The sequence below is a fragment of the Tinamus guttatus genome, unplaced genomic scaffold (assembly GCF_059628265.1).
Source record: "Tinamus guttatus ecotype Peru unplaced genomic scaffold, ASM5962826v1 Tinamus_guttatus_pri_ptg000459l, whole genome shotgun sequence".
NCBI lineage: Eukaryota > Metazoa > Chordata > Aves > Tinamiformes > Tinamidae > Tinamus > Tinamus guttatus.
This window is the reverse complement of record NW_028288993.1, coordinates 9760098-9783428: the sequence shown is the minus strand read 5'-3', so window position 1 is coordinate 9783428 and position 23331 is coordinate 9760098. Positions and strand designations below refer to the sequence as shown.

Genomic DNA, 23331 nt, shown 5'->3' with positions numbered 1-23331 from the left:
GCGCGGCTCCTGCATGGGGCGGGTTCGGCCGCGGGGGAAGCGCCGGGGACGGCCCGCGGGGGACACCGGCTCCGAGGCGGGTGCCGGGCGCCAGAGCCTTTGCCCCGCTGAGAACCGACCAACTCAGCGCAGCAGTGAACACCCCCCAACCCCAGCAGCCGCCCGCCCCGACCACAGGCCGCGGCTCTGGCTGGTAAGAAAACCCCAGCGAGGAAGAGGTGCAGCTCCTCCCACTCGCTCTGTTTACTTCCTCCGCGGCCGCCGCGCCGCGGCCGCCTTCTCCCTCCCCGCGACCAGAGGGGAGGCGAAAGGGGCCCCGCGTCGCCCTCCCCGGCCGCCCCCGCTGCCCCACAGACACTTACTTGGGCGTCGCGCGAGCGGCTGGTCCCCGCCGGCCCCATGGGCGGCTCGCGGCCCCTGCGCGCAGCCCCGCCGCCCGGCCTCGCTGCGCCTCACATTCTCCGGCTCCGGAGGCTTCCTGACGATTTGCATAGTTAAGCCGTAAACTAACCACAGCATTCCTCTTCTGATTTTGCAATCTGCTGGAATAGCGTGGTCGCTCTAAGTCGAGGCGATGAATCATCGCCTATAAACCACAGCGCTCGTCACCGGGGCTCTCGGTGCCGGCTGCAGCCGGCGTGATTAATCTCCGAGGATGCCAAGCTCAACCTGGGGCGCGTCGCGAGCCGCCTTCCGAACGTGCCGGCCTCCGCGGAGGCTGCTCCTGGCCTTCCCCACGCGCTGCGCCCGCCGCACCGTGGCCGGCGCCCGCGCGGCTGCTCCCCCGACCCGCTCGGCGCTGCCCGAACCCCGCGGCAGAGCCGGGCTCGGGAGGCCCCGTCACGCTGCGCCCCTTTGCCCGGGAGCGTCCGAGGCCTCGGTTTACCCCGCAGCTGGGTTGTTCCTGTGCAGCGAGAGCCCGTCCCCGCGCGCCTGAGCTGGGGCAGCCTCCTACGCCCTCTTCCTCCTCCACCATCAGGGCCAGAAGCGTCTTCCTCCTCGCTGGCTGTTCTCATTCCAGGCCCTGCCCTGCCATCCTGGCCCTCTCCCACATTCTTACTTTTATCCGTATGGCAGAGCACATGGAGCCGGCTCCCCGAGCCAGCCCGGCAGAGCACCGGGAGCCCCACGCACCCCGGTTCAGCCAGGTCTCCGGTCCGAGAGACCAGGAGAGGACCAGGTCTCTGGTCCGAGGTCCGAGGACCAGGTCTCTGGTCCTTCTCCTATGGACAACTCCAGACCAGCGGCACTTTCCAGGGCCACTCGTCTCCAAGGAGCCCGTCCATGCCACAGCGGGGATGTATTTGCCCCCGGGACTCGGCACCGCTGCACACAGCAGTGCTGGCACTCCCGGAGCCGGCAGCCCTGCGCACAGGATGCGGATCCCAGGAGGACACGGATGGCACAGCCGAGGGCCGGGAGGCTCCAGCCCCTCCTGCCACCCTGGGCGTGCAGTGCCCGCCGCGCCGCACGGAAATCACAAACACAACCAAGGCACTGGGGAAGAGCGGCACGGAGAGGGACACGGAGGGCTGCAGGGCGCCCCAATCCCATCGCCCGCTCCATGCCCTGCACTGCGGGAGAGAGTCCAAAACCCGAGGGCTGGCATTTGGGTGAGGATGGGGGACATCGAGCGAGGCTCCATTTGCCCCGCTGGAAGCAGCGCTCCGAGCGGGAGCCATCCCCTCCCAGAAGCTTTAATGGGACACAGGGCGCTCGCTGATCTTGCTGAAGCGCAGCGTTTCGGAGCGGTTTTTTACAGGACCCTGCTCATCCGCTCCCTCCTTAAGCCACCCAGGGCTTTGCCATAACTGGAAATGTTTCTTTTCTGGGTCGCTGCTGAGGTTTTTTTTTTTTTTTTTTTTTACAAAGCGACTTGACTGCTCACGAAGGGAAAATGTCCAGAGGGGAAGAGCGTGGCACAATGAGCCCCACTCCATCCTGGGCAGGGAATGCAGGTTTTCCCTTCCCGGTGCTTTGCCCTACCACACACTAAACACTGCCGGGCTCCACGGCCCTCCTCATGCAGCGCTCGGGCACCAGGGGCAAGAAAGCCCTGGCATCCCGGGGCAGCCGGCATTCCGCAGGGATTTTCAGCCTCTGAAGGCTCTGAGCTGCCTTCCCGTTTCCCCTTGGCTCCCACCTGCGTGTGGCTCCCAGTCCAGCTCGGATGACAACTACAGACCAAACAAGGAGGATGCTCCAACGCCGCCGGGATCAGTGACATCCCGGCCAGTTTCCCAACCTCCCTCCTCAGCACAGCGGTGGCCACGACCACTCACACGAGCGCGGGCTCGGCGGAGCGCTCGCTCAGAGACCCCCTCGACCTGCGTCCTCCCACCCCGTCCCAGACACCGCCACATTGTTCCGTTCCCCCAGACCGCGGCGGGGATTGGAGGGCACCGCGCTCACCGGCGGGGCGAGCGCTCCCCAAACTGATGCAGTTGGAGCGTTTCCCAGGAATACAAGCTGAGCATTCACGTTTTCAGGGAGCTGCAGCCTGGAGTGCTGTGGTGGAGCCAGGGCAGCCCCTGCCCCTGTCACCGGGGCCATCCTGGGCTGGGGACACACGGGAGCCACGAGTCAATCCCCGGTTGCGTGGAGCTTCCATGAAAAATACGGAAGGGGTTGTTTATAAAATGGGTGCTTGGGCAGCCTGCAGAGCCGGGAAGGGCTGCCGAGAGGAGAGGGAGGGCCCATGGATCATCCCATTTGCTTTGGCAGGGGGCAGGGAAGAGGGTGGGCCCGGGAACGGCTGCGGCTGGCTGGGCCGCGCTCGGCTCCGGCCTCCGCCTCGCTTCCCGCGGGAAGGGGCGCGGGACGCCTGGCACGGCGGGAGCTCCCCTCGCGCACCGAATCCTCGAAAGCGCCGGCCCTTCCGCGCTGGAATCTGTGAGCGCCGTCTGCCAGCGGCACCGGGGGAGCCGGCGTGACGGCACATCCTGCGGGGCTGCCAGCGCCGGCCCCGGCCCTGCCGGCTCCCATTACTTCATCCGCCGCTGAATCACCGTCGTCGCCACGGCCCGGCGCGGATCCAGCCTCCCGGCTCCACCTGGGAGCCCTGATGCCGGCACCGCGGCTCCCGGCGGAGATTCCAAAGGGGAATCTGCACACGCAGCCGCAGGAAAAGCCACCTTGATGCTACACTACGTCTGTACCGCCACGCTGGAATCCAGAACGGACGGGAATTCATTCCGGATCCCCCACTCCGCGGGGGATAACCATGCGGAAAGGGAGCTGCCCCTGTCCCCGCGCGGCTCCGGCCCAGCGGCTGCATCGCGGTGGCCCGTGTCCCTGCACAGGGCAGGCGACGCACCCGCAGGTACCCCCGGCAGCGCCAACACCAGGACACGCCGCCACGCAGCCCTCGTTAGCAGCTCAGGCAAATCCACGCTCATTAACACACCAATTATCGCACGGGATCGTTCTACCACCGCTCCAGTTGCTTCCCCCGGCGCGGAGCCCGTGCCTTAGATCCGGGAGCTGCTCGTTTTCACGGCAAACGGGAAGCAGCAGCATGTGAAGTCCCCGCTCTTGGCGGGAGGGTTTTAGCAATAAGTAGCAGCTTTATGAGGAGCATCCTTTGCCAGGGGACCATCAGCCAAGGAGCAACGGGATTCTTATTTTCTAATGTACTTTTAATAAGTAGGCCACGATGATCATCTTGACACCACAGCAGCTTTATTTCTACTCGTAATTATCTCCACCTCTCTTCTTGCTAGCTCCCCGCAGCCTCCGGGAGCAAATCAGACCACCAGCCTCTCCGCGACAAAACGAGTGGGGAAGCGGCGTCGGCGCAACCTGTGTCCTGCCCTCCTCCAAACCCAGCCCCGCTCGTGGAACTGAGCTGCTTTAACCCATCCCAGCAGGAAGGGCCAGGCCGGCGCGGGGATTGGAGCGGGGCCTCCCCCAAAACTGCACCGCGCATCACCCCCCATTTGCAAGGGCTCAGGGAGCCTCGGGCACGGCCTTGTTTGTGCCCAGACCCTCAGTTCAAGAGCTCCAGACGGGCACATCACCCTCGGGCACGGCCACGCTCGGCAGAGCGGCACCGCACGCGCACGGGGTGGCACGTGTCCCCGGCGGGCGTGCGGGACAACTATCCTGGCCACGGGAGCACGCGCTGTCCCGCCCCGCTCCGGAATGAGGGACCCAGCCTTCCAAAATCAGCAGTGTCCTGAGCTCCACCAGAGGTGGAACCCACCCACCTCAGAGCCCGCGGTCCCTGCGCCGCACTGATTTACGGATATCACTGTCCCTGCGTGGAAAAGCTCTCCTGGGATTTACATTGGTCCATGCAGGAGGCAGCAGAGGAGGTAGCCGTGAAGGACCAGCTAGGTGCAGAGCAGGACGGCAAACTGCCCCTCTCCCTCCAGCCACACTTGTTACTTGTTCAACTTAACGTCAAAACCAGATTTAGCTGTGCTAAATGTCTCCACTGCTAACAAGAAACAAATGCGGCCTCATGTTCTAGTTGCTGTGATCTAACAAAACAGACCATGGTAAACACTGTAAAAATGTACTGGAGGGAACCACCCTGTGTTTGCTGGGAGAGGGACTGCATAATCTAATAGGGTTTTATCCATCTCCCATGTCTCTGAAAATAAGAAGGGAAAATTGGGCCCCGTCCATGACATTCGTCATGTGCTAACTATTCTCATGTCTTAATGCTGCAGAAATCGAATTGGAGCAAGGCTACCTATCTCCCTTCCAATCAGGCTCTAGACCCAAGTGCTGCTTTTTATGGCCATGGAGCATGAGGAACTGCTTATGTCAGTGGTGCTACGGGACAGGCCAGTTTTTCCATTCCTGTCCCCACGTTATCTGGGGAGATACTCCCTTTGCAGTCATCTCACTCTCCTCAATGAGTGAGCAGCCGTTCAATTCACTGAGCTGGGGACGCACCAGTGGCACCTTCCTCTTGTCTTACGCATCTCATAGAGGCTCGGACCTCCCTAGGTCCTAGGATCCAAGGATCCTAGGATCACCTTGAGAGGTCAGCAACAACAGTGGCGTGGTAACAACTCCATATCCAGGTCGCGCAACAGCAAGGGGTGATTCAGTCACCTACCCCCAGGCACCTCGTGTTGTCCGAGGTCTTCTAGGTACCTCTCCAAGCCTTCTGCTGGCCCAACAGAGACAGACAACCCGGCTTTCCGCACTCACTGCACTCCCATGTTCAAGCATTGTGGCTTTTTGTTTTTATAGCTACTTTAAGACAACAACAGGCACATATTGACCGCTGGGACACAGAGCAAGCTCGCAAGCCCCACTGCAACCAAAATCTCCATTTGCAGGGGAAGGGAGGAAGTGTTTGGGATGCTCAGCCATAAACAGCTGCTCGGAAGCCACGGGTGTAAATCCCTGCTGCTCCTTGGTCAGCAGGAGAGACAACATTTCCATGTGCTCCTCCATCCCTCACCTGGCTCTTCCCGCGCCGCCGGTAATTCCTTCTCACGAGGTTCTTGTAGTTCTCATTCTTCTTGGTCAGGTAGTAGTACAACACGCAGTCCGCCACCGTCTGCAAGGACACAGGCGAGTTAGGGAGCAGAGCACACGGGTCCCTCGCACCGCGAGCAGCGATACTCAGCCCTGCAATCGTCACATCGGTAGCTTCTGAAAATCTGGGGTAAAACATGTTTCTCTTTGGCACAGACTCACCAGAGCGGTGCAAAGCACGAGTGAAAAGGCCCGCACGGGGCAGTTGCTCTGGGGAGGGACGGAGCCGGTGCTGGGCAGGGTGTCCCGCTCGGGGGCTCCGCGGGTGCTCGGGCTGCTCTCCCCCTCCTCTGCCAAGAGCAGGGCCACTCACAAACCAGATTGTGACTTTTAAAGCATTAATTGGATTGCTTTCCAATCTAGCCCTGATTATACACACACATACACACAAACACAAAAACTTACAGTCATCTGTTCCAAGGGCTAAGATCACTATTTTTTTTTATAATGCAATTTAAAAATCTATTAATTCATTACATCGAGCCATACTTTGCATCTCTCTCCAACAGGATAATGGATGTGTTCTGTATCATAATTACAGCCTGATTTACAAACGAGTACAAATAAAATTAGAAGACATTTTACAGCTTGGAACACAGGGTGGATTGTGAGCATCATCCAAGTCCCACCACTTTCGGCTTTAACTAGTGGGAAAAGGCTGAAAACAGCCTGGTGTCTTAGAGCACGTTGCATTAGATCTCGGCTGCCTTGCTGGCTGCCTGCTGCTTCCAATAGGGAAGTCCAGCTCTCACAAATGAGCTTCCCAGGTGGGTCAGGCACAATCAGAGCATAATTTAGGCTGGAAGGGACCTCTGAAGGCCACCAGGTCCTCAAAGCCAAGGGGGTTCTCCCAGGCTGAACAGATATTGCATCCCAGCTACTACTGAAGGCTCGGGAGCCAAAAGCTGCTCAGATAAGTGCCCCCACACTCAGGCTGGCTACGTGTCTACCCACTCCCAGGCAACAGCTCAGAGAGCTCCAGATTTCCACCCTTTCTTCCAACCCTGCTGTAAGACTCAAAGAAATCCCCTTTTCTTCCGAAGGAAGCCCATCTCTCCTGGGAAATGCACTGTGATACAATGGCAAAATGCCGCAAGGGGTGGGCGAAGGCTATAACCAACTTCCGAGAAACAGAGGACAGCAGCTCCCAAGCATTTCTTCCTCAAGATCCACCTCTCTGGGCTTCCAGGCCAAGTCCATCCACCCACATGGCCTGTCCTGTGGAAGTTACCTGGCCTGGATCAGGACCAGACCAAGACTCCCTGCTCCTGCAGGTCTCACCTCACCCTTTCTCCCATCAGTTCAGTGGGCAGCAAAGAGGGAAATGCTGTCAATAACAGGTGGGTAAGTTCAAGCCCTCGCTAATGAACCGTTCCCCAAAAACTAGCATCGGATTCCGCTTTCAGGATATTCAGAAGGGGTGTTGGTGTGTTTGTCCCCACGGAACCAACGTGCCGGGCTGGCCTAGTCGGGATTTGCCCCATCGTCGCGCTGGGGGAGCTGCTCTGCAGGTGGGTGGAAGCAGCTTCCCCAATCCCGGCAGCTCCGCGTGCCGCAGCCTGGCGGGTGGAAGCAGCTTCCCCAATCCCAGCAGCTCCATGCGCAGCAGCCCCATTGGCAGCAGCAGCTTCCCAGGCGCTGGATGCTGGATCCTCCCGGGGTGCTGAGCTCCCTGCAGAGCTGGGGCAGCGGGGACGTGTCTGGACACAGCCCAGGGCCCCCTGTTACCACCTCCCCGGGCGCTGGGGCTGCCGGATGCCCCGGCACAAGGCAGCGCTCGCCTCCGGCCTTACCTTCCTGTCCAGGAAGGACGCGATGAGGCCGAAGTTCTTCGGGTGCTGCATGAACCTGTGGGAGAAGGATGGAGAGGGTCAGCGTGGCCGGGATCGAGCTCGCCGGTGCAGAGCGGCCGGCTCCTCTAGGGACCCGCGGGTTTGAGAAATGCGTGTCTGCTAACCCGCTTCCCAGGACGCCGCGAACTTTAAATTTAGACCCGCAGGGTTTGGCTGATGGGCTGGGTGGGAGAGGGCAGCAGGGGCCAGCGGCTCCCAACAGCTCCCTCCGTCACCCCGCTCCATCCCACGGTCACCACTGCCGCTGGAGCCCTGGCAGCCCATCCCGACGGACAGGAGGCTGGATATCCTGCTGGGCCTTGGGAATGCCAAATGCATTGGGAGAAAAAAAAAAAAAAAAAAAAAAAGGCTTGGCAAAGGAAAGGACAACCAGCCGGGTAATAAAAGCTGCTTTCCCGGAGGAATCACAGTCAATGGCTGGGAAGCCGGCGGCACATGTCACTGCGGAACACAACCAGCAGGGCGAGATAAGAGCGGAGGATCTGCTGTCACCTGAGGGCCAGCGGAGCTCCGAGCGAGGGGGCGGACGTGGCTGCGGCCGCCGCGCTCTGCTCCGTGCCCCGGCGCCGCCGCGGGGCTCCTCGAGCCGGGCGCTCAGAGCGGTGGCCCCGGGGAGCTGTCCCAGGCCCAGCTACGTCCTCCCGGACGCCAGGGCCCCCGCTGTTCGTTGTGGCACTCCAGGAGCCCTGGACCAGCAGCCGAAGCAGGGCCTCTTGATCCCCAGGGGATGGCAGTGGGGACGGAATCTCCTGTAGCCTCCTATCCCCTATGCAGCTGCGGCCTTTCTTCCATCACATGTTTGGAAGGGCACAACCATCCAAATATAACACGGACCCCCCAGATATGGGACTAAATAAGTGAAGGAAAGAAGCAGCCACAAATGCAAGGCGGGGAAAAAAAGCAGCTCAGGTGCCCGAACGCACCAGGATGGCAGCTCAGAGCGGGAGCTGCGTCAGGGCTGACCAAGGCCCTGGCCATGTCATCAGTGACACTAGGGCAGTGGGGCAGCACAGGGGACAATCCTGCAATTTTCATAGGCCGGGACGTGTTTCCACAGGGCCCCAGTGTCCCAATGGGATGAAGGGCTACCACAACCCCAACCTGCTTCTTGAACGGCAAACTATGGCCAACCCGGCAGTACCGAGCGATGTGTGTGCAGCAAAGAGACCCGAAATTCTGTCCAGATGCGAGTCAAATTGTCACCTCGATTGTGATCAAGTTCTGATGGCTCAGGCGGGTTCAGACCTGGAGCTTGTTGGTCTTGCACCACTAGGCTGCTCCTCCGAGAGCGCCGGTGCTTAGGGCTGAGCGGAGCCGCTGGGTTTTCGGGGTTGTGGAGGGCTTCCCCGCAGTCATCAGCAGGGATGGCCACTTCAAATGCATTTTGTGAGAAGCCCGAGATCCTCCTCTATTGACGCCTTGAGCTGCACATCACCCACGGCGGTGACACAGAAACCGCCACGCAGAGCAGGATGCAAGAGCTGGGTGTGGGTTTTTCCAGCCCCATTAGCCAGGCATGGCCCCTCCATTAAAGACTGAGTAATTAGCCTTTGCGTCAGCTGTGTGCAAGCCTTACAAACTCGAGTATCACATCTGAAAGCTAATTAGCAATGAGGGTTCTCCTCTACAAAAGCCTTAAGAGGTGGTTTGCTTGTCTTGCTCCTTTTTGGTGTCTTGGCAATGACTTATTTCAGCTGCAAGCAGGAGGCTTCGCCAGCAGGCAGAGAGCAGAGGTGTTTCAGGGCTGCCCTGACTTACCCGCAGGGCAACGGTGACTGTTTCTACCTCGGTGTGGTGCAGATGCTCATCTAAATTACACACCTAATGACCACCAGCGTAACCCTGTGATCACAGCTCTGTCCCAATCTGCGGCTTTGCAACCACACCTAGAAATAATGCAAACCATCCAGCCTAGCCTCTGCGTTACCCCGAGAGCCCCGAGGTGAAGGCGCCTCTTCCCCTCCCATTTCCTCTGGGCACCTTCGCTCCTGGCTCCGTCTATGCCGCGCGGCTGAGAGTTGATCCAAGAGGGAACCCGAGCCCCGTAAGCCTCTTGATCCCTGCTTTCCTCTCGGTGCTGGCCGCGAGCCTGCTCGTAATCCACGGTGCTTTTCCACAGTTGCTGCAGACCAAGACGGGGCTGGTGGAGGGATGATGCTGCCCGGGCTGGCGCATCCCTGCCCCGCGGCGTCCGCGTCCGTCCCGGCAGGCGCGCGGAGCTGATCCTGCTGGCAGCCGAGCTCCCGCTCTATTTTAACAGGCATACGTGATCCCCAGCCTCGCGTGTGCCCGCTCGGCTCGCAGCACGTTAAAGATAAGAGAGCCCGAAGCTGAGTGTGGGCACCGAGCACGCTGCAGGCCTCGGCGCCAGCGGCGCAGCACGAGGCACGGCCGAGTGTCCCCGAGCCTCAGCCGGGAGCCTGACAGCAGAGCCCTGCTCAGGGAAGGCATCGGGAATTCTCCGATTGATCTCAGTCATTCAAGCAAAGCTGTTTTCAAGCACTGCTTGCAAACAGGAGCAAACACCGCAGACAGCGTTCGCACGTGTCTGCTGTGGGAATGCAGCCATGGAAACAGCAGCTGGTGGCAAATCCTCGAGGCAGCAGGATGGAGAGCCCAGGGAAAGGCAGAGCGAGAGGCAGCTGCGACGCAGCCCGGGGGTGTCTCAAGGGCTGGTTTGGTGCCGAGGGCCCCAAGAACCCCCTAGACACACAGGGCCCAAGGGACACGTAAATCCAAAATAAACAGCAGTGAGTAGAACGCTGAGTCGCACTGGTTTTATCCTCAAGCTGGCTCATACAATAGGCCAAGCAGAAGCAGAAAAACTATTACTTTTCTCCCATATGGAGGGAGGGGAGGATTCAGGGCAGAGCCAGACTGCTAACCACCTGGGTATTCATCATGAAGGACAAAGATTTTTCTGTCCTTAAAGGTTTTGTGTTGCACTTTGGTACACTTGCTGCTGATTTCTTAACATTACAACGTGACCTTCGTTTTCAATATAGCCAAGGTGGAAAATAAGGTACCTGGGGTAAGGAGAAGTGCTCTGGTGAGAGCGTATTTGACAATCTGGGCCCATGGGGTAACCAGGTAAAAAGGCCTGAGCTTTCTGTCCACGTCCATCACTCTGGTCCTGGGCAAGGAGAGTGACTGTGTCTGGGTCACAGCACCGCTCTCCTCTTCCAACGAGCTGCCCGTCCCAGTGACAGCAGCTCCCTGGTGCCCTGGGGCAATTCCCACTTGGGCGTTGTTGCTCTGTGCCCATCACCCAGCTCAGGGCTGGGACCTCGGCCAAAGGCGCTACACGGGCTGCATCTCGCAATTCCCAAAAATAAACGGAGATGTTGGTGGCAGTGACATTGAGAATTGCGCACTCACTTTTCCCGGAAGGTCTCCTTCTCCTGCTCGCTCCACATGTTCATCACCTGCCGGTCCTTGTAGACCTTCATAGGGTCATCCATAAGGCCGTTCATATTGATGAATTTGATGCGCTGCTGGTCAGCATCGTAGAGCATGGGAGGGATCACGGCGAGCTGGCGCATCTGCTTCTCCAGGTTCTTTGGGGAAAGCAGAGAGAACAGCTGGTCAGCACCGCGGCCTCGGGAGGGGACAGATGTTCCAGAGGAAAGGACAAGCGGAGGAACGGGGGAATTTAAAAGCAGGCACCAGACAGTTTTATTGCCGGAGTAGCTGTAAATTAAACGTGGAAAGAGGCTATCGCCGTCAGCCAGGAAACAATTAATCTTTCATTTTGAAATAAAGGGCTTTTAAGATACCACGTAAAAATGCCTGACCTAAGGAAGTCGGCTGCTGGCCATGATGAGGGACCGGCCAAGGTGGTGGTGGCGCAAGGAGGGCAAACCCTGCCTACCCCGAGACCCGCAGCCCCCCACGGCCGCGGCTCAGGCCCCTGCACTGCCAGGCGAGTGGGTCAGCTCTGCAAGGCCTCTCTGAAGGTGCCTGGGGGGAGACTGTCTCATTGCTGCTCTGCAGGAAACCTAACGCTGCGACGGGGTATCTCCTAGCAGCATCTGCACCCTCTTTTCTCCTTCGGTTGAGTTTCAGGTGCCTCAGCTACTGCATGCTGTAAAATCGGGGTAAAACAAACAAATCAACTGAGAGGTGGCAAAACTATCTTCTTCCACGTGCCAGCCAGTGAAAGCATCAATCCAGAGTGGAGCTCTGCCGCATGCCCCATTTTCACTGGAACACCTCCTGCTCCAGCAGCCCGTGGTGCTGCTGCCTCCTCTGAGAGCAGCCGAGCGGTGCCCCGGCCTTGCACAAGGCTGTCGGGGTGGCATTTAACAGCCCACGCTGTGCAGGAGGTCGGGGCAATGCCAAAACGCTCCCCTAGGCCATGGCCACTCCGATGCTGTGAAATGTCCCCCTGCTTCCAAGACCCGCATCCCTGTGCGCTTGGCAAAGCCCCCAGGCAGGGGCTGCGCGCGGGGAACAGGCCCCGGTTCCGGCGCTGCCTCCCGCTCCGTTCCCTGCAGCGCGCTGGCCGTGCCAAGCGAGCGGAACCCTTGTGAAACCAGATCCAAGCGAAGTCAAGGTCACGGGGATGTTTCAAGATGAATGGAGCACTCCCAGAAGACGTGGGCCAACTGGCTCGCCGACAAACCATTCATTCCATAGGATTCCCTTGTGTCAAGCTGCAGAGCCCATTCAAAACAAAACGAAACAGAAAAACCCCTTCGCCCAGGCGCCTGCGGCCTCCGCTTCCCCTCGCAGCAAGAAGCAGCAGCAGTGACCTGATCGTGGGGTGCTGCCTACCCAGGCCTGGCTGCAAGTCGGGCTTTCATGTCCTCAAGGGCCAGGTGATGCCAGGAATCCTACCTGCTGGCCACCAGCACCGCGGGCACTTTGCCCTTTGCTGCTGCAGGACCATCACACAGCTGTGCTCGAGCAGGAAGATGCTGCTGGTTGTTAAATGAGCATCTCGCTTTGGATCCTGTCCCGGGAGGCCATTAGGCACATGTGCAGCCTCCCCAACCTCACTGGGGCCTGGAGTTTGTGGGATTTGGCACAGAGAGGTTCTAGTGTGGGGCCTCTTGCTGCTCTGCTGGCTTCCTTGCATACAAGAGGTGAAGAAGAGGAGCAGAACACGTAACCTGGCCTCACCTCCTGTTCCGAGAGCCCGTCGATGATTTCCGACACCTCGTGCTCGCTGCGGGCGGCCGACATGGAGAGGCCGCTGCCCCTCTGTCCTACCCTGCTGGGAAAGGGCAGGGAAACACTCAGCGCTGCCGCTGCGGCTGGGGCGATGCGCCACAACCCCCTGCTCCCGCTGCCCTCCGGAACGGCGACATCCCCACAGCCATTCCACACCGCCCCGCTTCCCGTTCCCTCCATCCCGCCTGGAAACCACCTTCCCCCAGGTCAAACCCAGCAGGTTCAGGGCTTAGAGACCCCAATCAGCTTCCTGACCTGCGCTAACTGCCACGTCCTGGACGACTAAAACAGCAGGACATTTCATGCCTGCTGAAATGTTCACCACGTTCTTGCGTGTTCCCCCATTCCGACGTGGCAACGGAACAAACACGTCGGCTTTGGCACGCGGCAATCAGCGCTGCGCCACGGCGCCCGGTTTGCAAACACCACGAGGGCATTTCAATCACAGCCATCCATTAACACCTACCCCCCTGCAACGCCGCCCGCCACAACAGCCCCATTAACCAGGGAGTTTAAACTTTTCACATTAAACACATAAAGTTTAACCATCTCTCCCCGTCTCTTTAAGATGGAACAGATAAAACTGCAGATCAGGGGCTTTTCAGACTCCACCAGCTGTTTGGAGGGCACAAGGAATGGATGGAGGACACCAGGATTTGGGTTCTGCACACATCAGGTGCCTCCTCACCTCTTGTGTAGTCAGTTCTGCAGCCTGCAGGTGATTTTCCCCTTTGGCTGCACTCTGATCAAAGCGGGAGCATGTTCTAAGTCACCCTCACAACCCAATCCATCTGCCAGTCTCCAACATCTTTATTTGCACTTAATTAGTGGCTAATTAGTCCCATCCTGGTCAGGTGACAGGACCTGCCAGAAGGAGTGACCTTTGTGGCCAGGAGGAGGGACCTGCCCGTGAGCTCTGATGTGGCCCGCTGCAAATTAACCGCTGGGGGCAGATGGGCAGCTGCATTCCTGACATTTTTCCTCCTCTCCTGGAGCTCTGCTGAGCCTCCCTGAGCAAAGAGCAGCAGGTTGTTCACTTGCTGCCTCCTGTGGTTAGGGCCTGACGTGGTTATTCCAAGAGAAGGGGAGCGATGGGTCCTGCACAGTGACAGCCACCCCGAGCCATTCCCCCCGCAACCAGATCCCACAGCAACAATGAAGAAAAGAGAAAGGCTGCCTGACTGGCTCAGCCCCTTCCTACCGCTTCTCCTCTAACCTCTGCATGCGCTCTTGCAGTTCCCGCTGCTTCCGGATCTCCGGGAATTGCTTCTCATAGTATTCCCGCACTTTGCTCTCCTTGGCGCGGCGCCGGGGGTTATTTTCGATGCGCTCCACTTTCTTTTCCCAGGCTTCCATCAGCTGGTCATAGCGCTGGCAAAATTTCTGTTCCTGCGGGGACAAAGGCAGAAAGGCCCATCAGGAGGGAGGTCCTCATCGGGCCTCCTCAGCCCTTTGCATCCCAGGCACAACTTCTCTGGAAAAACAGGGACTCTGGCCCTATGGGGCTTCGTACCTGCTGCCCGAGCACCCTCCAAGGCTCCCGGCACGCGGTTCGGCTCTCCCCATTCCCAGGAGCTGAGCTCCAGTGACACCATGGACACTAGGACACCCGGAACGCACTTCCCAGCGCACGCACAACCCTCCGGCTGGGCTCATCCATGACTGAATTAACTCCGCAGTGCCAACCTTAGGTTTAACACTATTACTAATAACATCGCTGCTGGGACACAGCGCGTGCCCTGCCCGTCACCATCGTTATCAGAACTAACGTGATGGGTTCACGTTATCACCATATCTGAACATTAAAAACCAAACAGTTTGGGCAACTTGGACCTTCTGCTGCCGCTTGCCCAGGACTCCCCCGAGTCAGCGGCGTCTGCACTGGGGCTGCAGGCCCCAACGGGGCACCTGAGGCCGGAGGCTTTGCGGCTGCAGGAGGAGATGCCCCAGCTGAACTGCTGGAAGGGCGAGGACGCTGCGGGAAATGTCCCCTGTGCACGGCACCAAGGCCTGCCAGGAGAGCAGCCGCTGGAGAAACGGATAGAAATGGCCTCCGCAAGTGATCCATGCTAAAGCCAGCCTCGGAAAGGAGAAGCCGGTGGGGAAACCATGGAGAGAACGACCCCAAGGCACCCTGTCACCAGGGATGAGCCGAGGGAGCAGGGCCCACTCGTGCCTGGCCCTGGCAGCCCTCTGTGCCCCGGGATGGGCAGGGAAAAGCGCCCAGAGAGGAAGGAAGAAACCAGCAGTATTTACAGAGCCGTGGGCCGTTCCTCTCGCTGTTTTTGGCAGGGCACGAAGGAAGCCCCTGAATTGCTTTTTTATTTTCGGACTCGGAGGGGAAGCGGGATTCTCGGGATGGCAGCAGCTCGCACGCTCCGGCCCTCTGTGGGGCTTTCTGCTTCCCGAGTGCTCCATGAGGAGCGCCTGGGATGTCTGCTGCTTGTCTCTGCCAGGCTCGGATCACATCCCCTCCGAAGCCCTGTGGGCCCAGCAGTCCTGCTGCATATTCCCAAGGGAAATACCAGCAGGGAACGTCGTGCCTGGCGCTCCCGGGGTGCCAGGGCGATTCCTCCTGACACACGGAGCCTCATCCCGTCTGGGCTGCCCTGGACACCTCCCCCTGCGCCGGGCCCTGGAAGGCAGGTGAGGGACTCCCTGCCTGGGACTCGGTGTCTTCTGCTTCCTCCCGGCCTCCCCAGGATTTCTGGATCCCCCTCCTTGCTGCTGCCTCGTGCTGACCCTTCTCCGGCCGCGCCGCTGCGAGGAGAGGCCTGGAAGGAGCAAGCACCAACCCCAGGTGGGATTTCTGAGCCAAGGCTCCATCTCGGGCTCCTCTCCAGGTCAAGGGAGCCAAGTGAAAGCTGCTCCGTCTCCCCAGTCTTCAGTGCCCGCTGGGCCATTTTGGCTCTTCCCTCTTGGAAGGCCACGTGAAGGTGGCCTCGAGCGTGAGCAGAAGCGGCTGCTCCCTCCTCCTGCAACCCCCTGCTCGAGGAAAACACCCCGGAAAGGTGAAATTTACACCCAGAAGCTGCCCGGCTGGGACACCCGCTGCAGGGGGAGCACAGCGGCCACAGTGTCCTTGGCCCGGAGCACCTCGGTGCCGGCAGCGGCCGCGCGACACCCTCGGTGACACCGTCGAGCTCATGCGAAAGCAGCTGGGCAAACAGCGGGGATTTTGAGGTTTCACTCTGAGCGAAGCAAATGTCTTCCAGGCCCCAAATTAGGAAGTGAAAGCAGATGTCGCTTTGCAAAATAATCAATGGCAAACCCCAGGTCGCCTCCCTCGCCGTGCGCTCGCGCTACCGTTCTGAGCTGCTGGGCTGGTTTCGAGCCCGGGCGGCTCGGCGGTGGCGGCGACCGCGTTAGTCACCGCGGCAGAACCGGGTGAACCCGGATTTCAAAGAAATCAACTCATCTCTCGCCGCTGCCTTCCTGCGGCTGGGGGAAGCGGGAGCTGCAGGACTTCCCAGCCGCGCTCTGCTCCGCGGCCGCGCTTCGGAACCAAAGAGCAGGAAAGGAAACGGGGCTGTGGCAAAACCCGTGAGGCCGATGCAAACGCCCCGCTCCCTGCCAGCTGGGTCGCCCTTGACCGAAGGGGTTGGCCGTGCCGCACACCCAGAGCACAGCCCGGCCCCAGCCTGCTGCTGGCACCGCTGCCACCCGTCGCCGGTCCTCACGCGTCATTTGGCCGAGCTATCGCGGAGCTGGCACTAAGGGGAGCAGAGGGACGGGGGGACGCAGCCTAGGAGCCGGTGAGCAGCTCGGGGCAGCTCTCGGAGCACTCAGGGCACCTCCGGCCCTCAGCACCCCGTGTGCACACCAAGAGCCGGAGGCTTTGCTGCCTGCTGCGGATGCGCAGGATGCACCGGGACCCAGAGAAAATGCCCTGAGATGGAAGCCAGGAATGAGGAGAAAAACAAAACATCCCGAAACCCGCCAAGAGGAACACCACGTGCCGGGCAAGAGGCAATAAGTGACGCGAACGGCAGCTCCGCGCCGGCACGGATGCTGCGTTGGGAGCCATCCTGCTCCTTCCCAGGAGGATGGATGGGGCCGTGGAGAGGGCAGGGGCTCCACGTGCTCAGAGCCTCCGAGGTTGGAGGGCCCCGGGATCGGCTCTGCTCCGCTCCCAGCCGGCCCCGGCCCCGCAGAGGCACCAGGGAGCAAAGGAAGCCGGAGGAATCGCTGGCGTGGGGACGGGTGCTGCTAAAAATAGTGTCTGCTACTAAACAGGCAGAAAAACAGCTAAGCGTACCCATTTTGCAAACAGCATCAGCAAATGCATTCACTTTGCAAATTCAGCAACCGTATGTTGCCTATTTTGTAGAATAGGCAAAATGCTTCCCTAAACTGAAAAATCCCCTTTCAAGGACACTGAATAAACCGGCTGGCAGAAATCTACCTATTTTGCATGAGAGACGACTTCTCAGCACGCCGTATTTTAGGAACCGTGCTCTTGCAGCCTAATTAAACTTTTTTCCCCCCCTCTGCTCCTTGACATTCACAACAGAGCAGCTCAGTCTCAATTTAGCACAGTGGCTGGTGGCTTCGAGCAGAAAGCAGCTCCTGTTCAGTTCCCTTCTGCTTCCAACAAGCCCACGTGACACGCTGCAAGCTCGCGTTTGAGGAAGGGAACGGGGATACTTTTCCACAATTGCAGAAGGCATCGCTTGGGGCTGGGGTCCTGCCCCACCGGGACAGGCAGCAGGCCCTGTAATCCAGTAGGTCTTTTCTGGAAAACTGGAAGGAGTTTTAGCAAGAAAAAAACTCCGTAACAAATGCGCATTTGGACAGAAATGGGAGAGCCAGCTGTCCAAGTGCAGGACCCGTGGCTTTTGGAGAGCTGCTGCAAAATGGAAAAAAATAATAAAAAAAGAAAAACAGGAAAAAAAAGGAATATGCCTTTATACACCATAAATAAGAAAATTATCTGCTCACTGGCTCAAAACCTTCTGTGTAAATAGCCTTATTGAAAGCTGCTTTTACAGGCAGAGCCTTCGAACCACTTCCCAGGGCTGCTCGCTCAGAGCATTTCCAACAATTCCTCCTCCCGGAGCGCTCCTGTCCAAAAACAGCACCGAAGGAGGGAATAAACCTGCAACATTTCCAACCCAGGACAGAGCCGGGCAGTCCGGAACCGCTGCTGACACCAGCCCCAGGCCGGATGGAGCCGCGCGGAGCGAGCCGGCGGGTTCCACCTCCCGGGGGCAGCGCCGGCGCCTCGAACCTCCCGGCTCTGCCCGTCCCACCACAACCTTCTCCCCCGTTTGCTGCGGGCTCGGAAGAGGCGTCTTTGACGCTCGCAGCAAAACCCACCTTTGCCCTTGTGCGAGCGGCCATGAGCCACCTGCCGGGAAAGCTGCCTCAAGGCGAAGCAGCCGGAATGTGGTTTTGCTTTAAACCAGATCCCAGGACGTTGTCCCGCAGCCTGGCAGAGCTGCATTTGCCTTCAGGTCGCTCACGGGAAGCGGAGGCAGCTTGTTTCACGGCTATCTTTGGGCTTGGTTGCTCACAAAATAGATGACTACCCTGCAAACACCTCGCTGGGATGATCCAAGGGTGACCCAGCAGAGCCTCGCGCTCGCTCCGTGCCGCAGCATCATGGACCTCACGCTCGCCTCCAACTTGTTTTTAGCAGAGAAGCTGCCGCAGCGAGGGAAAAGGCAACGCAACCCCGGGCACCGTCACGGCTACGCTGGAAATCCTCCTCTTCCTTTCAGCATCAAAGAATTACTCTGCTTTGTTTGTGCAAAATAAGAAAGAGTGGAGTCACTTACCCACTGTTTGCGAGCATGATTTCTCCTCTTGAAGTACAAAATTAACTTTTTCCGCATTGCCTGGTTTCTGAAAAGGAGAAAAGATGAGACTCGCTTAATGAGCCTGTTAAAATTCAAAGCCTTGCTCTCTCCACTCAGCAAAGCACTTCCCACCTTAACCTGGAATGGCACCAACCCTGGAGCAGCAGAGTTATCTGGGAACCTCGCGCCAGCTTCAGAGAAGACAAACCGGAGCGGAAGGCTCCAGGGCGAGCGGCTGCGCCCGCAGCCAGGGCTGAGCAGGACCCAAGCTCCAACTCCCAAACCCCGGCGCGTTTCGCAGGGACTCGGCCCTCAGTGGTCCCACCCGGTGCCACCTCGTGACACGCGGGTGACAACAGCATGTCCGCAAGAGCAGGGCCCACTCCCGCAGTGACGTTACGGTCTCTATAACCACCTGTATGTTTTGTTCCAGAAAGGGTGTCCGGGGGGTCCGGCTCCCCAGCCGTGGCCGAGCCATCGGGGCACACACGCTCGTGCCGGGCGATTCCCCGGCTCCGGGCGCTGATGGCGCCGGGTGGCAGCGGCGGCTGCAGCTCTTATCCGTGCCCTCTCGCCTGCTTGGCGCCGTGCCCGCCGAGGCCTGGGGAAGCAGCCGGGAAAGCTCCGCCGCCTGCGGAATCGGCACCGCGAGGGGGAAACCGGCCATGACAACCACAACCGAGCCGGCGCTTGCCCAGACTCCTCCTGCTTCCTTCTGCTTCCCCCTTTTTAAAGGGAGGAAACTTCACCCAAGCGGCGAGGAGCTGGCAAGGCCGCCCAGCTCTGCCAGTCTGCATGACCCCGAGTGCTGAACTTCTTCATGTTCTTCTCCCGTTATTAATATTTACAGCAATAAAATCTCTAGGTGAAGGGCAGAGACCAGCTGCAAAGGAGCTTCCTCCAGACTTTCATCGCGAGTAAAGCCCAGCTTGCACTGTGTAATTACGGATCAGGCACTTACCAGGCTCTCTCATGTGGGCATGCCTTGTGGGATTTAGCAAAATAAAAATACACCCAGGCGGCTCCCTCCCTCACTGCCGGGTCCCCTGCGGCCCCGCGAGGCAGCCGGGCGCCCAGGCACCGCTCGAGCTACGCGCTGGGTTTGAGCCTCAGCCCAGATCGCACCATTCAGACTCTGCAGCCTTCTGGTTTCCCTCTTAATTAGTTACCAGAAGCGTCGGATACCCGCAGAGTCCCCGAGCACCGGCTAAGCTGCGCTGCATCTTCCTTCTCTTTGATTTTGCCTTGAACACTTTGATGCAAAAATAGACCTGGACTTCCAAGAGGCCCTTGCGGCTCCTCCTACAGATGGGAAGCGGCTCCCGGAGCCCAGTTTGCAGTGTTGATGCACGGAGCCCAAAGCCCCCGAGCGCTCCCGCCTGCAGGCGGCAGGAACGCCAGCGGCACGCGCGCCCGCGCCAGGACCAGGGCTCCTGTGTCCCTGCGAGTGCTTGGATCCGCACGGATTCTGTGAGCAAGAGGCTCTTCCTGCCTCGACTCCCTTTGGATGCTGCGCTTTCAAAGCAGCCTCTGCTGCTGCCGGGCCGAGAGCGGAGCTGCATCTTCAGTTGCACCAAAAAGCATCACTGCCAAAGGGCTTCTCCCTGTGGGATCGCACAACCCGCTGCCTATCGTCTCCGCGTCCCCGGCACACAGATCCAAGACATCCAAGAGCCTTGGAGTGGCCATCAGGCACGTGCTGAGCTCCGGGGAAACCAGGGTCCAGCTGCGCCAGCGCCCGCCCGCCGGCTCCAGGGCACCCGCCGCCTGCAGCCGCCTCCCGCTGCATCCCTCTCCCTGATGCTCCAACAGGGCCCCGGGGAGCTCCCCGCCGGCTCCGGGCGCTGCAATCCCTGCGTCCGGCTGCGGCTCTGCATGAACAAGCTCTGCAGAGGCTGCGCCCCAAAGGCTCGTTCCCATTGCTTGTGTGCTTGTTCTCATTCCAAGGGGATTTGCGACTTTGGGAAATCGCTGCTGCGAGGCGAATGCCGACAACGTCAGCTCCTCATCCCAGCAGCACGCACGAGGGAGAGGAGCCGCTCCGAAACCCGGATGCTCCTGAGCTGCTGCAGCGGGGACAGGCGCGATGGCGACCAGCAGCCTGGGCCTCTCCTCGTGCCCCGTCCGGAGCAGCCGCCGCAGCAGCGCAGGACTGCGACACCGCGGCCGCCCGTCTGCTGCAGAACCTCTCAGGAGAAGGGGAATAAGGGAAGGAACAAGGAGCTTCGGCCCAGCAGATGCGTCCTGTCGGGTTTGGCATTCCGGCTCACCTTGAAAACATTCATACAGACAAAGACGTATTGGCTCTGCAGCTGCAAAAATCAGGGATGCCTTGAGCAAAAGGGCATATTTACCACTGCCAGAACTGAAGTAATCAAAGAGTAAAAGGATTAAAAACAACAGCAAACCTCTCTTGTGCCCTAAATGTTTTTGTCACTTTATCTTTTTTTTTTTTTTTTTTTTTTTTTTTGCTTAAGGTCAACTTCCCAAAGGTTAACACAACCTCGGTAAATATAAATACGCTTCACAGTTTATCTTGATCCGCGCAGCGCTGTTACCTAGAAACCATTTGCAGAGAGGTTAATTCGGGCCACATGTCTCAGAAGCACATGCTGTGCTCCCCGTGCAAACCACGGAGTGGAGCGGAATTCCTGCGGCAATTCCTGCGGCACGGAGCGCAGGTGGGGGCTCCTGGCCAGCGCAGGAACAGCCAACAGGGAGCAGCACGGTGCGATGCACCGGCCTCCTTCATCATCCTCATCCCTGCGCCTTTAGGCTCCCCTCCTGCAGGCCGGTGGTGCATGAGCAAAGCCAGGTAGCCAGACACCTGCGTGGCCTTGGTGGCTCCAAGAAACCCAGCAGAAAGCGTCGGGGTGGGGAGGCTCCTTGGGTAACGCAACAGTGACTCTCGTGGCCGCTTTGCAGCACTGCCGGGTGGCAGGAGCCAGACGCAGGCGCGAGGGCCGCAGAGGGACACGGCGGGACACGGAGGGACGCGGTGGGATGCGGAGGGACGCGGAGCCCCGCCGGGCTCGGGGCTGCCGTGTGGGATCCGCAGCCCCGCGCCCCGCAGCCCTCGCTGGAGCTCCCTTCTGCGAGGCCGTTCACTCGCTGCTCGGGTCCGGCCACGTTCCTGCCCTCCCTGCCGCCTCGCGGCCTCCACGGCTGACTGATGCTTTCGTGAAGAAAAAACCTCCTTAAACTTCAATGGGCTCAAACCTTCTGCCTGCTATTTAATTTAACATCCTCTCGCACCTGCTGCGGGGCACAAGGATTATGTATTTCCCACTCACTTGCTCTAGCACAGTCCCAATTTTACGCATTTCCCTCCATGCTCATTCCCTCTTTTCCAAGGACACCATGCTCATTTACCTTCTCCATATCAAAGTTATTCCAACCCTTTGGTCCCTGGAGGAGCTTTTCCCACACCGTTCTTTTCAAAGGAGAGGAGAAAGATTAGTCAGTGGAGGTTAAACAACCGCCTTGGTCTCCTGTAAAGAGCACTAGATTTGAGAGGTACCGGAGATGCCCAGAGTCATCTCCAGCCCTTCTTCCTCAGCGTGCGCAGAGCTGGGATCTGTCCTTCATGGGACATGAAGGCAACAGCTCCACCAAGGACTTGGCCACGGACAGAGCCCTGGAAATGAAGCGCAGAGCCACGCTCGACTCTACTCCGATAAGGGGGATGCTGAGGAGTGCCGGAGCCCAGGGCTTCTCCTGCTCTCCACCGCTCTGCAAACGCCTCCAGGGCTCCGGAGCTGCTCCCGTTGCAGAGCTGCGAGGGAGGCTCTGGGCGCTCCCGGGCTTTTCCGCCCCTTCCTTTGCAAGTTGGCGCTGGCAGGGGCTCTCGGCAGAGGCAAATCTGCTGCCTGGAGGGCCTGGCACACCTGAGGCTGGTCCCAGGGCAGATCCCTGGGCTGCCAGGCACCATGCAGGGCAGAAGGAGGGCGAGAGCCCTCTGGAAGCAGCCGCTTCCATCTTAACTGGCTCGGCCCGTGGCTGTTTTCCTTGTTTTGGCTTTCCCGGTGGAGCCAGTCAGGCCAAGAAGCCGTAACGCTGACTTCTGAGTTACTTGGCTCGGGTCCACGTGCATTACTCGGCTGGAATGCTCCTGGAGGTCGGGATCCTGACAGGATGTGCACGCATGCGCGTCCGTGTCGGGGGCACATCCACGTGCACCCTGCCGAAACGCGCGGATAAGGCTCCAAGGACGGGCAGATCCAACGCAGTGCACCCGGCCAAAGCTGCCTGCGCAGACCTGGAGCCAGCGCAGGAAGAGATGAAAAGAACTTTGCTATTTGATCAGAACTAATCACGGGTATTTAATTACACAGGAACGCCTTTCATCAAAGAGCCAGCGCAAACAAAGCGGGGATCAAGGCTGCGAAGAGTGACGGGAAGGAGCGCGCGAGCAGCTGGCAAACCGCTCGCACGGCGGGATTCATCCCGCAGGCGAGGGCCGGAAGCGGAGAAGCCTTCTGGCAATGGAGCCAAACAAAGCGCTGCCAGTAAGACTGGAGACCCTGAAATCACGGGATCCACGGAGCACAGCACGAGTGTCCCAAGGTTAAACTGCCCAAGCAACAAGGAGAAGGGCTCTGTGCACAGGAATGGGGTCCCCCGCGCTCCGTGAGCACCGCATGCTGAGCTTTCCCGGTACGAGGCCATCACACTGCTGCTCCGTCTCTGATTTCCTACGTTTTGGGCCGCAAGATGCCCTGCAGAGAGGGCAGGGAGAAGGTCAGCCTTTCCATGGGTCATTCCTCTCACTCATTTCCTTGCTCTGAAGTGGCCAGAGCCCACACCTGCACCTGGGAATACAGTATAACCTATTAACCCGGAGGCGAGGCCCCTTAAAAGCCAGCCGTGGGGAGCAGCCTCCTTGCAGCCCTCAAACACTTTCTGGTGAAGCACTTTTGGTGGTGCCAGAGGACCACACGTCCTCTGCCTTTGCCTTCCCCTACAGCCTTTGCTGATGCCACGAGCCCAAGTGCTCCCAGCGT

General features: G+C 59.4%; 1 protein-coding gene across 11 annotated transcripts in view; it reads right to left on the bottom strand.

The window, feature by feature from the left end:
- The window catches only part of NCOR2 (nuclear receptor corepressor 2), a 155300-nt gene that overhangs the window by 61120 nt on the left and 70849 nt on the right, over positions 1 to 23331 (bottom strand). For 4 of the 11 annotated variants that reach the window (XM_088532512.1, XM_088532511.1, XM_088532506.1 and 1 more), the window contains exons 9-14: positions 18308 to 18374; positions 13729 to 13916; positions 12477 to 12570; positions 10731 to 10909; positions 7293 to 7347; positions 5423 to 5521 (exon numbers count right to left, since the gene is read on the bottom strand). In XM_088532512.1, the coding sequence (XP_088388638.1) occupies positions 5423 to 5521; positions 7293 to 7347; positions 10731 to 10909; positions 12477 to 12570; positions 13729 to 13916; positions 18308 to 18374 (682 nt within the window). Of the gene's footprint in view, positions 1 to 362; positions 519 to 5422; positions 5522 to 7292; positions 7348 to 10730; positions 10910 to 12476; positions 12571 to 13728; positions 13917 to 18307; positions 18375 to 23331 lie in introns of those variants that run through there. The other 7 variants (XM_088532517.1, XM_088532509.1, XM_088532515.1 and 4 more) reach the window with 4 other exon arrangements.